The sequence below is a fragment of the Heptranchias perlo genome, chromosome 10 (genome assembly GCF_035084215.1).
Source record: "Heptranchias perlo isolate sHepPer1 chromosome 10, sHepPer1.hap1, whole genome shotgun sequence".
In the NCBI taxonomy this organism is placed as follows: Eukaryota; Metazoa; Chordata; class Chondrichthyes; order Hexanchiformes; family Hexanchidae; genus Heptranchias; species Heptranchias perlo.
Window position 1 is genome coordinate 19,646,995 of NC_090334.1, and position 15,506 is coordinate 19,662,500.

At 43.1% G+C, this 15,506-nt stretch overlaps 1 protein-coding gene across 1 annotated transcript in view; it reads right to left on the reverse strand.

The window, feature by feature from the left end:
- Window positions 1–2,406: 2,406 nt before the first annotated feature.
- Window positions 2,407–15,506, reverse strand: part of cox16 (cytochrome c oxidase assembly factor COX16) — a 48,769-nt gene continuing 35,669 nt past the window's right edge. The window contains exons 3-4 of the mRNA XM_067990981.1: window positions 13,324–13,392; window positions 2,407–2,811 (exon numbers count right to left, since the gene is read on the reverse strand). Coding sequence (XP_067847082.1) covers window positions 2,713–2,811; window positions 13,324–13,392 — 168 coding nt within the window. The 3' untranslated portion in view covers window positions 2,407–2,712. The remainder of the gene's footprint in view (window positions 2,812–13,323; window positions 13,393–15,506) is intronic.

Sequence of the window (15,506 nt, forward strand, 5' to 3'; positions counted from 1 at the left end):
CAGGGAAAACACAATAAGGGGTTAAGGTTAATTGGGTTATATGGCAGCAGATTTCACATTGCATAATACACCAAAGATTGGCTACATATTTAATATTGATAAGGGAAATGCAGCCTTTTGTTTCAATATAACTTCAAAAGGATTGTATTTCTGTTTTACCAGAGTTAATTTGTTAATTTTTCAGCTGCAGAAAGATTGTGTCTGTGCCAGCCCAGCAGAGAAACTAGGCCAGTTTGAAGTTGTAGCTTATTTCACAGTGTAAGTTTTAAGTCTAAGTATAGAGAGAAAGTGATTAGCATCTTTCTTATTTTAGGTATCAAGTGGGAGTGTGAAGTATCTGATTCACTGTTTTATACTGTACATTGTTCATTTCCCTGTTTTATGTAAATAAACTGTCCATTGGTTTGGAGCCTGAGCCTTGGTCTTATAGAGTATATGTTCAGTCTGCTTTTTGTAAAGAGAAGATGCATTTGATACATTCCAGTAGTTGGTGTACCGAGTAAAACGTCTCTGTTACAATCAATGGGTCTCGCCATCATTCACCAAGATATTAGGCAGGTTAAGGTACATTCTGGATTGTAGGAGACACAAAATCTGCTTACGGGAGAGGCCAGTGATGTTGAACCCAAGAAAATATCTCGCATGACACCCATCTAGCCAACAGGCCTGGAACCATCACATTCAAAAATATTTAAGCATATGCTTACCTGGCTTCTGCTTGGCCTCTTCACCAAATGGCTCAGCCGAGATGACCAGTTTACCACCACTCAAGGTTTTATTTTTATTCGTTCATGGGACGTGGGCATCGCCGGCGAGGCCAGCATTTATTGCCCATCGCTAATTGCCCTTGAGAAGGTGGTGGTGAGCCGCCTTCATGAAACGCTGCAGTCCTTGTGGTGAAGGTTCTCCCACAGTGCTGTTAGGAAGGGAGTTCCAGGATTTTGACCCAGCGACGATAAGGAACAGCGATATATTTCCAAGTCGGGATGGTGTGTGACTTGGAGGGTAACGTGCAGGTGGTGGTGTTCACATGTGCCTGCTGCCCTTATCCTTCTGGGTGATAGAGGTCACGGGTTTGGGAGGTGCTGTCAAAGAAGCCTTGGCAAGTTGCTGCATTGCATCCTATAGATAGCACACACTGCAGTCACAGTGCGCCGGTGGTGAAGGGAGTGAATGTTTCGGGTGGTGGATGGGGTGCCAATCAAGCGGGCTGCTTTGTCCTGGATGGTGTCAAGCTTCTTACATGTTGCTGGAGCTGCACTCATCCAGGCAAGTGGAGAGTATTCCATCACACTCCTGCCTTGAGCCTTGTAGATGGTGAAAAGGCTTTGGGGAGTCAGGAGGTGAGTCACTCGCCGCAGAATACCCAGCATCTGACCTGCTCTTGTAGCCACAGTATTTATGCGGCTGGTCCAGTTAAGTTTCTGGTCAATGGTGACCCCCAAGATGTTGATGGTGGGGGTTTTGGTGATGGTAATGCCGTTGAATGTCAAAGGGAGGTGGTCATTGCCTGGCACTTGTCTGGTGCGAATGTTACTTGCCACTTATCAGCCCAAGCCTGGGTGTTGTCCAGGTCTGAGGGGTTGCGAATGGAACTGAACACTGTGCAATCATCAGCGAACATCCCCATTTCTGACCTTATGATGGAGGGAAGGTCATTGATGAAGCAGCTGAACCAAGCCACCCCACATATAGAAAATTCATCAGGAGACAGCAGTTAACTGTATCAGGCTGCTTTTTCAAAAAATTTAATTTTACTTTTTCCATTAAAAATTGCTCATACACTAGATGTGGATATATAAAGCAAGTGGATCATGAACCTGAAATTGTTTGGGCCAGAAGAATGTTGGAGATATGCATTTTGCTGAAAGTTACCATTTCTTATAGCATTGTCTGTGTTCACAAGCTACTAGCTTTTGGACATTGAAAGAGAGGGGCAAAATGAGGATGGGCTCATCCATCTAATATTTAATTTAATGAATAGCATCAAGGATACCTTATTTGTGTTTCTTTGGGCTGGTGAATAAACTGAAGGGGGATACTTAATAAAAAGACAAAGTTTTTCTCTGGGGATCTGCTTTAACAAACTGTTAACTGAATAAACCAAGTTCAAGTAAGGGTTCTGTCTATTGAGTGAAAATTCCTCAAAAGGTATTGAGAGAATCTCTAGGGATGTGCAATTATAGGGACAATTATACGAAAGCAGGAAACAGACACATTGCTTGGTTCCTAGGCTCTATAATGAAAGCCGACATGAACAAGCTCACAAGAAGAAGCATCTTGCACAGGTCCAGTGCCATGTTAATTTAGAGCTACTGGAACTGGTTGCTAGGAAACAGAGGAAGGCTGCTGCTTGAGAGAAGTGTACTAGTACTTAATGGGGAAATAAAGACATACAAAACTCACTTTGCACTGTTAATGAAACCTTCTAAAGACATTTTATTTTAAAAAACCAAAAACCAAACCTATTTCATATATTGGGACAGATTTGCAATATAATCAGGAGATCCTCTTTCACATTCTCTGATCTGCCATTTTAAATTACAATGTTTCAATAAAGTTCCCATCGTTATTAAATTAATACAAAAATACAAACAATGTTCAATTTTCACATTTTTCAGAAAACCCATCAGCTCAGCTAAATATCCAGTGACCAGATGTACATGTATACGAATCAGTAAATTAAAGTTAATATTGAGTATCGTTTGCATTTTAAGTCTTCCGAAGCTGCTCTTGGTAAGTTTTAGAATCTTCCCAGGGACGTGGTCCTCGGATGTTTACCCAGTCATCAAAGTTACGCTCTTGCAGTTTCTGTTTTTAAAAAGGAAGAGTTGTACATTCTCACTGTCTCACATAAACATAGCCAATTCATTATGTTCTCGCACAAACCGAAAGGAAAGCATATAGGCCACTGAACATCTATGGGATAATGTAAATGGCAGTAATTCAGTGGTTTGAAGGACATCACATTTTACAGATGCCAAAGACTCGCCCCTCTCTCCCCCCACAAAAGCATTCAACACTTATTACCACCTCTTTGTAGTTACAATGTAGTATTCTAGATGTCAATGCTTCCTCTTTCCCTGCAGAGATGCTGTTGCATGTGTTTCTGTTAATGTCTGTTTTTGCTATGGGATGTTGATGTGCTAGGATTCAACACTTCCCTCTTCTTGCTCTTCAGTGAGCGAAAGCAAGGGAAGTCTATTAGGAGAAAGATGCTGTTGTTATTGAGCTCTCACTTGTGCTATGGACACTCTGTAATACTTGCTTTCCAATAGCATCTCCTGGTGTTTTCTCTCACTGGAATGCAAGGGAAAAAGAAGGAACAGTGCTAAATCCTGGCACCAGGAACAAGAAAGGAAGACCTCAGAGGAGAGTAAAACACTTCCGTGCAGAAAGAATTTTTCTCCTCCCTTCCCAAGTAATTTATTTTTCTCCTATTCTGCACTTATTCCCTCTAACAGAGAATATGTCAGACATTAATTTAAGCTGGAGGCCTGCTCTCTTGTCACTCTATAGTAGGCTGTTAAGAAGCAAATGGGAATGTCTGTCTTCTCTCTCCCTCCCTTTTGTGGGGAAATACCAGGCCTTTCTGTAAGTGGTAATTTCTCACAATCACACAGCTGCAGTCAGGAGCTTAGTGTTTGGGAAATCCCAGAGGCTCCCCTGCTCTAATGGAGCAGTGTATGGCAGCACTTGTGAAAGTGCCCTTGAGCAAGGCAGCCCTCAGCAAAGAGCTTTGTGAGCTGCACTGCTTTAAAAGTGGGAAACCACTTATTCAAAACATCACATCCACTCCAGCGGCACCTCCCGTGTGCAATATGAATAATTAATTCATCATGCTGCACATCAGTTCCTATCCTGAATTAATATTTGTAATGTAGTAAAACACTCAAATTATTCACCTGTCCGAACAAGGGTATTCCTCAAACCGATCAGATAAACAGCATAATTTTGTGCCTTCTGTACAGTAACAGGATTTAGTGAAAGAGCAATAGGACAAGATGGTATGCTGCAGAAATCAGTACTATATTCCTTCTTTCCCACCAGATTATCAGAACTATCACTATAACAAACTGTCAAGCCTTCTACTTTCAAAAACTTGCTATCCCAGTCCAAAAGTTCCACTATGGAGAACAGAGAACTCCATTTAAAATTATAAATAGCCAATCAACGCTGAATGAAGGGCAGTTTTATGCTCATGTCCACTTGGAACTTGTGTTCCATTTGAGACCTAGCACCTTTACAGCCTGCAGAGAGGGGTGACTTTTATCCTGTTAGTTTGGGCTGAATTTGAACTCAAGTCTCAGACATGGCAGGGCAATGTTTCAGCTGAAGCACCACTTGGTCCCCAGTGCAGTATTCCAAACCTCAACAATGAAAATGTCTGTCCCCTCCGTACAGAAGGGATCTGACTGTATACAAGGAAAGATTCCAAAGATTTTCTGGAGAGCAGAAAAATCCTTTCATAGGGATCAAGATTTTGGGAATGCTTTACGTACGCAAAAATGCTAACCCATCCAGCATTCTCATAGTAGCCTTTATAAGGGTGTTGGGTCTCTGCTCGAGATCCAGCCAAATGTAACTTAAATACCACTAATAGTAGCATAAATTTTGTATCCTAATCATCAATGAACCAACATCCTGCAGATGGAGTCACAGGTTATAGTTTAAGGAGTACATTTGAATTAAATGTTTACACTGTACACGTTACAACAATTTTCTTGTTAAATGATTTGACTTCTCTGTGATGTGTTAGTTATTTATCTGCAACTGGTTATTTTGGTTTTGCTGCATGTTTATATAAATAAAAATATATATATAAATATATATATATTTTAGATTGCTTATACATTAGAACATAAGAAATAGGAGCAGGTGTTGACCATACGGCCCTTCGAGCCCTTCAATAAGATCATGGCTGATGATCTACCTCAACTCCACTTTCCCGCCCGATCCCCATATCCCTCGATTCCTTTAGTGTCCAAATATCCATTGATCTGAGCATCCACAGCCCTCTGGGGTAAAGAATTCCAACGATTCACAAACCTCAGTGAAGAAATCTTTCCTCATCTCGGTCCTAAATGGCTGACCCCTTATCTTGAGACTATGACCCCTAGTTCTAGACTCTCCCGCCAGGGGAAACAGCCTCTCAGCATCTACCCTGTCAAGCCCAAGAATTTTATACATTTCAATGAGATCACCTCTCATTCTTCCAACTCCAGAGAATATAGGCCCATTCTACTCAATCTCTCCTCATAGAACAACCCTCTCATCCCAGGAATCAATCTAGTGAACCTTTGTTGCAGCCCCTCTAATGCAAGTATATCCTTTCTTAGGTAAGGAGATCAAAACTGTACACAGTACTCCAGGTGTGGTCTCACAAGCCCTATATAATAGCAAGACCTCCTTACTCTTATACTCCTACCCCCTTGCAATAAAGGCCAACATACCATTTGCCTTCCTAATTGCTTGCTGTACCTGCATGTTAAATTTCAGTGATTCGTGTACAAGGACACCCAAATCTCTCTGACTACCAACATTTCTTAGCCTCTCATCTTTTAAAAAATATTCTGTTCTTCTATTCTTCCCACCAAAGTGAATAACCTCACATTTCCCACATTATACTCCATCTGCCACCTTCTTGCCCACTCTCTTAACCTGTATATTTCCCTTTGCAGCCTCTTTGCGACGTCCTCCTCCTTACTTTCCCACCTAGCATTGTCAGCAAACTTGGATACATTACACTCGGTCCGCTCATCTTAGTCATTGATATATATTGTAAATAGCCGAGGCCCAAGCACTAATCCTTGTGGCGCCCCACTAGCTACAACCTGCCAACCCGAAAATGACCTGGGTCTTGAATAGTGGGGTTACATTTGCAACTTTCCAATCCATGGGCACTGTTCTGGAATTTAGGAAATTCTGGAAGATCAAAACCAATGCATCCACTATCTCTGCAGCCACTTCTTTTCGAACCCCAGGATGTCAGGTTTTTGGTCCCATTAAGTTCTCCAGTACTTTTTCTTTACTAATCTTAATTACTTCAAGTTCCTCACACTCATATAGACCCTTGGTTCCCCACTATTGTTTTTTGTGCTTTCTGCTGTGAAGACAGATACAAAATATTTAATGTCTCTGCCATTTCCTTATTTTCCACTATAATTTCTCCGGTCTCTAAAGGACCCACATTTATTTTCACTAATCTCTTCCTTTTTACATGCTTGTAGAAACTCTTACAATCTGTTTTTATATTTCTTGCTAGTTTACTCTCATATTCAATTTTCTCCCTCTTTATCAATTCCTTATTTCAATCTTATATACTTGAAAAGTGATTTTAAACATAAAAGTCAATACTTTTACATTTGAAGATCTTCTTTTATCTCATCCTCCAACCCCACTCCCCACTGGCTTCACAGATAAAGAAAGTGTAGTTGTATAGAGTCTTACGACAGCATCACTTACGATGGTCACATTCAGACAAGTCTCATTGCTTTCAGTTGCTCTCACTGAATACACCAAGCCAATAACAACTGTCCACCTCAAAGTCTGTACAGAGCAGTGGCACAGCCAGAAAGGAGTCTCTTCATCCTACAGTTACAACAGCAGTCAAAGCGTGCCAAATTTAAAACTTTCCAATCCTCGTCACAGAAGTTTAGATCATAAATAACGCATTAGCACCTTATTTTTTGACCCCCAAATCAGAATTTGCCTTTGAAGATATGAAATGTATAATATGGACATAACTATTTTATAATACACTAGACAAATTTTTACTGCTAAATCCAAGCAGAAATTTTATGATTTAATGAGCTTGAGTTTTAAAAAAAATTATTTCTAGCTGCAAGTCAGAGAACCTTAGCTTCTCCTGTAAAAACGAAATGTTCCAAACTTCAGTGGAAAATGCCACGGGAGTTCACTCCTGTTGCACAGTGCACGTCACTTGGCTTACAAAGAATTAGGCAGAATGAGAGTTACCAATGGAAGGGTCAAATCCTTCTCATGGTTAACAGGTGACATAAAGGTCACTATAATCAATCCTATGGCTCATGGTGGTCTAACATTAATCATTGTGCAAACGTCAGTCAATCCCAGCAGTATAAGTCCTCCACAGAGCATTTCCCTTTCCTTCCTCACCGCCACAGTCATACTAAACTATCATATAATTGTGGGTGGTGCATTATAGCAGTTAGGAGAAAGCAACAAAAGCCAAAAGGAGCATATTGCACAGAACCATGACAATGATAATAAACAGGGAGGAGCAAAAAGCAACGTGGAGACTGGGAATAGTGTAAAACAGAAAAAGAAAGGAGAACAAAACCAAAAAACAGCGAGTGCAACACCCAGTCTGGAATTGAGCCCTAGATACCAGGAAGATTCCGGGGATGATCCTTTGTATGTGCTGAATTAACCTGTCCAAGCTGGGGAATAAGGTAAGGCTCCAGCTTTTGACTGCAATTCAGCAATTCCTGCTGAAAAGTGCACAGATGTGGATGTTAAGTGACAACAGCATTGGCCCTTGTGCGATAAGAATGTTCACCAGCTCGTGCCACAGCATTAAATCAGAAAATTAAAAAAAAACGTTGAGGTGCTGTGGTACGCTAAACTTTGCCCAGTCATTTTAATGCTCTACTGTTGGGACAGGACCAGGATTTTAAAAAATAATTCTTACTTCTCTGTGAAATCAATGACTTGGGTAAATTTAGGACTACAGCTCCTTTGTTTTTTTTTAGTGAACCAGGTGAATCCATTACCATGATTAATACTCTCCAAACCAAACAGCAAGGAAATCCACACAAGTAGTTTTTCTTTGCCTAATATGGAGTGCAAATTGTCTCCTTGTAAGGGCAACTCTGCTTAAGCCCAGAGAACTTAAGATCCAGTTTGAATGAAGGCAAGGCTTGGGGTTTCCAAAATGTGTTTGGAGTTTAACCAGCTGAAATTGTGCAGTTTTCTATCAGCACAGAGCACTGGTGAGCTTCCAGCAGCTTCACCAGCTGGAATCATCCAATCCACTGTGTTGCAGGATTATTTAGAGCTGTGTGGGAAGAATACCAATCTTCAGGTTCACCATTCCAGGCCCAATCGATGAACCAGATTTGGTTGGTCAATCAACAGCATCCTGGAGTACTGTAGATCTGCCCATCTCAGGTACCAGCTCACTGAGACTACCAGGGGACACACTCAGTTCCAAACGTCAATCATCAGAACAACTTGACCCCAAACAGTCCCACTTACCTTCTAAGGAAAGGGGAAAAAAACTGAAGAGATATTAAAGAATATATTCTGGTAATCAACACCGGAAGAGACTATCATGAGTTTATAAAATTAGTGCTGTACACACTTTCCCTTTGTCAATTCTTTTCCTTGTAATTTTCCATCCTGAAGCTAATGCCTCCTTCCTGGGGTACAGTTCTACGGGCACTAGTTGTCCTCCAACACCTCAATCAATTACATAGAACGTACAGCACAGAAACAGGCCATTCGGCCCAACTGGTCTACGTCAGCGTTTATGCTCCACACAAGCCCCTCTTCATCGAACCCTATCAACATATCCTATTCTTTTCTCCCTCATGTGCTTATCTAGCTTATTACATGGTCACTAGTCATTTCTAAATCTTGACATTGTGCTGGCAGGCTACGGGAGACATCACCACGGAGCTCAATGGTAACCTCTCATCATCTGTTGTTCACAAGTGCGTACGCTCAACAGGACTATCTGGATAACAATCAGGAGTGAGAATCCTTGCTGATTTTTTACTCACCAGCACAAGACCATTTGTAGGATCCCTAACACCATAGGCCAGAATATTGTTGTTAAAATGACAGAGTTTAATGTGCACCCCGTTACTGCAGTGTAAAAAACGCAGCAATTTGTGGCGAGGAAGAGACGCTGAGTTGTAAATGCTCCGCCATTAGCCTCGCAAAAACGGCAGCTCGCTGCCAACCTCCCCTTGGGTTTCAAGAAATTGTTGCGTTTGCACATCAATCACGAATTAAACTCATCGCAGAAAGTTAGGGCTGGTACTTAACAGTGCAACGACGAGATTTATGTTCCTGCATTGCCAATCAATCCCTCCAGCCCAGAAAGGGAACAACTGAAACTGTGGAGTCTCATTCCTGCAGGCAGTAAATTATTGACTGGTCCCACTGATTTTTCTACCTTATTGTTCCTGGCCAGAAATTCACTCTCCTGACCCAAAGCCCATTTCTCCACCACTTCTGGATTTCATGACCTCCAACTTTGCACCTGTTTTTCTACCTCTGACTTTAACTTTGGACTCCCTCCTACTGTCTCCTCTCTATTCCCCGTTTGTTATCTATCTTAATCTTGCTATGTAACCACACCTATGTAACTTGAGTTTCCTTGTGTCCATTCGCATGTGTGTTTTGGTTGCCAATCTGGTCCCGAGCCCATTACTTCTATTTCCCTTTCCATCCCCCTTCTCTTCCCTGTTGTCCTGCCCCCTTTCATTTCTCCCCTCGGGTACTCTGCCCTCCGAAATCTCTACCCAACCCTTCAGCACTCCTTGACCTTCCTGCTGTCCTGCCACTGTCCCAGGCTTGACTCCCTCTTGTATAAGCCTACAGCTTCCCTCTGTGCCACTCTTGGCATTCTCCGAAGGGCCCATCAAGGCACTCGTCGCTAACTCCTTACAAGCAGCGAACCCAACTGCCCCATCCTACTCTCACACCAACCTTCTCACTCAGCGTGCCCGCTGAGGGCTAATCTTGCCAATCTCCTTCCCACCCCATTCACCCCTCCCAGCGCTGACCCTGTGGACTCTGCCAGCAGATCAGCTATCATCACTCCTCGCCACATCTCCCTCCATAGTGTCCGTTCACTTGTGAACGAGGCCCATGCCATCCATGAGCTTATTGTGGATGATTACATCAACATCATGGTCTTGACGGAAACTTGGCTGCCGGGTGATGTTGCCTTCCCCGTTAATGAAGCCTTCCCGCCTGGCTATATCTACCGCTACTTGCCCTGCCCAGACCGCCGCAGTAGCGGTGGTGGTCACCAAATCAGACCTTGGTCTGTAGTCCTACTCCTCTGGCACCTTCTCCTCCTCTGAGCATTTCACCTTGTTCCACCCTTCTCACCTCTCCTTTAAAAAATTTGTTCTCTACCGTTCACCCAAGTACCAAGCCAAGTTTCTCACATATCTTCACTGCTTTCCTCCCTCAGCCTCTGCACTGAGCAACTTCTCATCCTCAGTGACTTCAACCTTCATTTCAACTCATCATGCTCCCTCTCCTCTGAGTTCACTGCCTTCCTATCCTCCCTTAATCTCTCCCTCCATGTAAACTCCCCTACCCATATTCACAGCCACCCCTCGACCTTGAATCTCACGTGGTGTCTCTACTCTCATCATGTCAATCACAATAAGGCCATCTCTGATCACTTCCTCGAGTCCCCCTCCACTCACACCACCATCCCCCTCCCAACCCCACTTACTTCTGTGTCCGCCCCTGGAAAAAAACTCTCCAAGTCACTTACAACGGCACTTTCAAATTCCCAACTGTCTAGCCTTTGTCCCCCCATTCACCGTGACATTTCCAAAGCTACCAATCTGCTTAATCACACCCTCACCTCTACCTATCCTTGTCCCCATTCAAACGATTACTCTCTCTCGCCCTGATCATTCCCCCTGGTATGGCCCTCATCTCCGCTCCCTTAAGTCCAAGCAACGCTGTCTTGAACGTTTATGGTGGACAACTTGTTTAGCCATTCCTCGCCAGATCTGGCTGGACCACATAAAGCACTATCGGGTCCTGCTCTCCTCTGCCAAAACTGCTCACTATTCCAGGATCATCCTGGAATGCAAAGATAACCTCCGGCTTCTCTTCTCCATTACAAACCATCTTCTTAAACCCCTCTCCTCTCACCTCACCCTCACCTCCAACAAGTGCTAGGAGCTCAAGGACTTCTATGTTACTAAGATGGAGGCCATCTGCTCAGTCATTTCTCTCCCTTCCCCTAGCCCACCAAGCCAAACTTTCCCTGCCCTAGCCCTGAACTTGCATTTTCCCCTTGTTTTCTCCTATCTCCCCTCATGCCCTCTCCAAGCTCATCTTGTCCACAAGACCCACCTCCTGCTCCCTCGACCCTATTCCATCAAACTGCTGACCATCCAACATCCCTTCCTGGCCTCCACATTAGCTGATATTGTTAATGGTTCCTTCTCCTCGGGTACTGTCCCCCTCCCCTTCAAATATGCCGTCATCACCCCCCTCCTCAAAAAAACCATGCTTGACCCCTCTGTCTGTGCAAACTACCGCCCCCTCTCCAACCTCCCTTTCCTCTCCAAAGTCCTTGAATGTTTTGTCGCCTCCTAAACCCCTGCCCATCTTTCCCGTACGTTTGAATCCCTCCAATCAGGTTTCCGCCCCAGCACTGAAATGGCCCTTATCAAAGTCACAAATGACATCCTATGTGACTGTGTCCATGGTAAATTATCCCTCCCCATCCTTTTCTACCCGTCTTCAGCCTTTGACACGGTTGACCACACCATCCTCCTCCAACACCTCTCCTCCATCGTCCAGCTGGGTGGGACTGCCCTCACCTGGTTCCATTCCTATCTATCCACTCGTAACCAGAGAAGCAGCTGCAATGGTTTTTCTTCCTGCTTCCGCACAGTTACCTCTGAAATCACCCAAGGATCTATCCTTGGTCCCCTCGGCGACATCATCTGAAAAGGGGTTAAGTTCCACATGTACACGGATGACATCTACTTCATCACCACCTCTCAACTCCTCTACTGCTTTTGATTTGTCACGGTGCTTGTCCGATATCCAGTATTGGACAAGCAAAGATTTCCTCCAACTAAACAAACTCCGTTCCCTAGCCACTGACTCCATCCCTCTCCCTGGCCACGGTTTGAGGTTGAACCAGACCGTTCGCAACCTTGGTATCCTATTTGGCCCTGAGATGAGCTTCCGACCACAAATCCACTCCATCACCAAGACCGCCTACTTCCACCTCCGTAATATCACCCATCTCTGCCCCTGCTTCAGTTCATCTACTGCTGAAACCCTCATCCATGCCTTTGTTACCTCTAGACTCGATTCCAATGCTCTCCTGGCCGGCCTCCCATCTTCCACCCTCCATAAACTTGAGCTTATCCAAAACTCTGCTGCCCGTATCCTAACTCATAACAAGTCCCGTTCTCCCATCACTCTTGTGCTAGTTAACCTACAATGACTCCCAGTCTGGCACCGCCTCGATTTTAAAATTCTCATCCTTGTTTTCAAATCCTCCCATAGTCTCACCCGTCGCTATTTCTGTAACCTCCTCCAATCCTTCGAGATCTCTGTACTCCTCCAATTCTGGCCTCTTGTGCATCCCTGCTTTTAATCGCTCCACCATTGGCGGCCATGCCTTCAGCTGCCTGGGCCGAGAGCTCTGGAACTCCCTCCCTAAACCTCTCCACCTCTCTCTCCTCCTTTAAGATGCTCCTTAAAACCTACTGCTTTGACCAAGCTTTTGGTCACCTGTCCAATATCTCCTTATGTGGTCTGGTGTCAAATTTTGTTTGTTAACACTCCTGTGAAGCGCCTTGGGATGTTTTACTATGTTAAAGGCGCTATATAAATGCAAGTTGTTGTTAGAGATTTTTTAAATTTAATTTTTTGTCTTCCTTTTCCTTTGTCTTTTTTCTCATTCTCTTAATCCAGTCTTTCTTTCCCTCTCTTCAGTTCTCTTTCTGTAACTAATTTGACTCTAATTCACCCTATTTCCTTCTCCTTTGTTCCTCTGTTTCTTTCTCAATCCTTAAATCTTATCGGTTAAGGAGGTAGACTGTTAGTCTCGTCGTTCACCAAGATCCCAGGTACCCCGTTGCCCTCACAGCGCCGTTATCAGCTTGCACTTCCAGCAATTTGCGGCGCAAAAATTTTTCCGAGCTGAAGGCAGAGAGAAAAATCTAACTAACGGGGCACGCTGCAAGATGCCCCGCTCTAGCAAAATCTGGGCCAAAATCTTAGCTAACTCAGCACAGACCAGGGACTGAACCTAGAACCTTCCTAATCTGTATGGATCATCTACGCACTGGATAACGTGTGAACTATTGAAGAAACTGTGTTAATCTTTCTGATGAAATAGCAAACCAATGATGCAGGGAAATGCCAGCTGAGTGAAATCAGACAGAAAAGAGAAGTAAAGGTGTCTGGAGGAGCATTCAGACTGCTGATATTGGGATGGGCAGACCAAAAGAGGGCCATAGTAACCAACTAAAGCACTTGAAAGCAGATCAGTGGTTAGGGGACAGCAAAGAAACAAGGAGACCCACATGGGGCTGCATAATTCTTATACTCTACCTGATATTCTGATTCCACTGTAATCTTATCTTTATTCTTGCTTAATTGAGCTTCAAGACCTGGATCGATCTAAAATATTTGGGGATAAAATAAATGATTTTATTTAACATAAAAAAACTCAAAAGGAAGCTAAAAACAATTGCAAATATAGTCCATTGAAATCTGATCAGGTTACAAAAGATATTCTGGTCAAATTCAGTACTGATTTAAACTTTCATGGCATACTGAAAAATGATTAGCAAACTACATTAAAGCTGTGCAGCAACCCAGAACTTTCAGCATTCTACCTCTTACATTACATTTAAAAAAAGGATCGCTTCATTTATTCAGTTGGCCATTCTTCATGTGCAAGTCTCAATAGCCGGCATCAACAAGCTACTTGACCACAAAGGGCATCCCAGCCAAGCCTGACCCAATCAGCTCCTAATGTCCACGCATGTCCAAAAGAGGTCACTGAATAACAACCAGGAGCAGGAACTCTCATCCATTTTGTCCTTCCTCAATGCAAGGATGTGGAGCCAATTGCAGCATCGCAAAACCGGCCTTGGCTGGGATTAATCAGTGTGGACTGGGTTCTTCTGGTCTGTGTAGCTTAACGTCACACCTAGTATTACCTTTATCCAAGTAGGGAACTGAAGGGGACCACCCGTTTTATTCCTACAAGAGTTCATATTATGGCATTATATTCTGACAGCAGGTGCTTTGAAGCTTCTTTTTATTTGACTTTGTAAATAGAAAATAATTTCATGAAATCCATTACTTTGCACACCTTTCAAAGATCACCAAATTAGTAATTGTGAGCGACTTTGCACTCAGGGCCATTTTGTTTAAAGCACTCTTATATAATGGTGATTTGGGAATTTTGGTGACACAGTCCGGTCATCCTGGAGATCCAGCTTCCAATCCAATCCAGACAGAGGTGGCGAAGTCTTAGCCTTCTACAGCAAGGTCCCAATCTTGGCCACACCCGCAGGGCGAGGCACTAAATATGGGCAAGTTATCAGCTTGATTCAATGGAAGACTCTCCCCTCTAAGCGTGTGACAAAAATCAAGTATTTTTGTTTCATTGTAGTTAGTCGTTGATCCAATCACTGTACATAAGCAGTTAAAAAAATACAACTGCAGTGCCAAGCTTATTTTGATAAAAAAAGATACAGTAGTTCAAATTTAAATCAATGCTGTGTGATTGCTTCAGTTTGCATTTAACTGACTGTTCCTTTTTGAATTTGAGGTAAAAAATCTTTTCTACGTCAAATTTAGGTGATGGCTGACTGCCTTTATGAAATATATATGTGCTTAAAAAATGTTTTGTTTCAATCGAGGGATGGCTGGAAAATCCCACGAGAGGCAATTTGAAATTTCATAAAGGCAGTCAGCAATCACCTAAATTTGACATTCCTGAAAGGAGAAACACTACTGAACAGTTATTCCCAAAAGGTTCAGCTTGGTTCTTAATAGTTGTGATCTTTTTAAAAGTTTGTCTATTCGACAGGTGAGATGGAAAGTTGCCGACTGCAAATATAAAACTACTAGTCAACCTCCCACAGCATGGCACACAGGGAATCAAGGCTAAATGAGGTCTTCAGGTGAAGCAGGGTTAGAGAGCAGGAGATAATTGGACCAGAGCGTGTAGATGTAATTCAGTCACCATTTTGAAGTTATACAATGTCACTTTTATATATTTATTATATATTTATAGTTCAATAAGCAAAAGGTACAGCAATTTGGGAAGCAAAGTAGTGGTGTTGGTTGGAACATAGGAGTTGCTCTACAGTACAGGCTGAGGAGCTGGGAGATGTAAAACTGAGATTACAGTGCCATCACTGGTGGAAGGGTATAATTAGTGTAACACTTTAACATATGTAAGGAATCTTACAACACCAGGTTATAGTCCAACTGTTTTATTTGAAAATCACAAGCTTTCGGAGGCTTTCTCCTTCGTCAGGTGAGTGTGGGAATGCCTTGAGGCATCTCCACATCACTTTAACATAGGCATTTCACTGAAAACTATATTCTGGTCAGTCCTGTATGTTGTGTAAAATAAACTAGTTTCAGAGTTTACAACTGACCTCATCTCACCAAAGTGCTCATCTGTTTCCCTTTTGGACGATAGGAAAAACACATACGGGACACATGCAACATCACGGTATCCAGTACACGCATAACGAGGCATCTTATTGTTA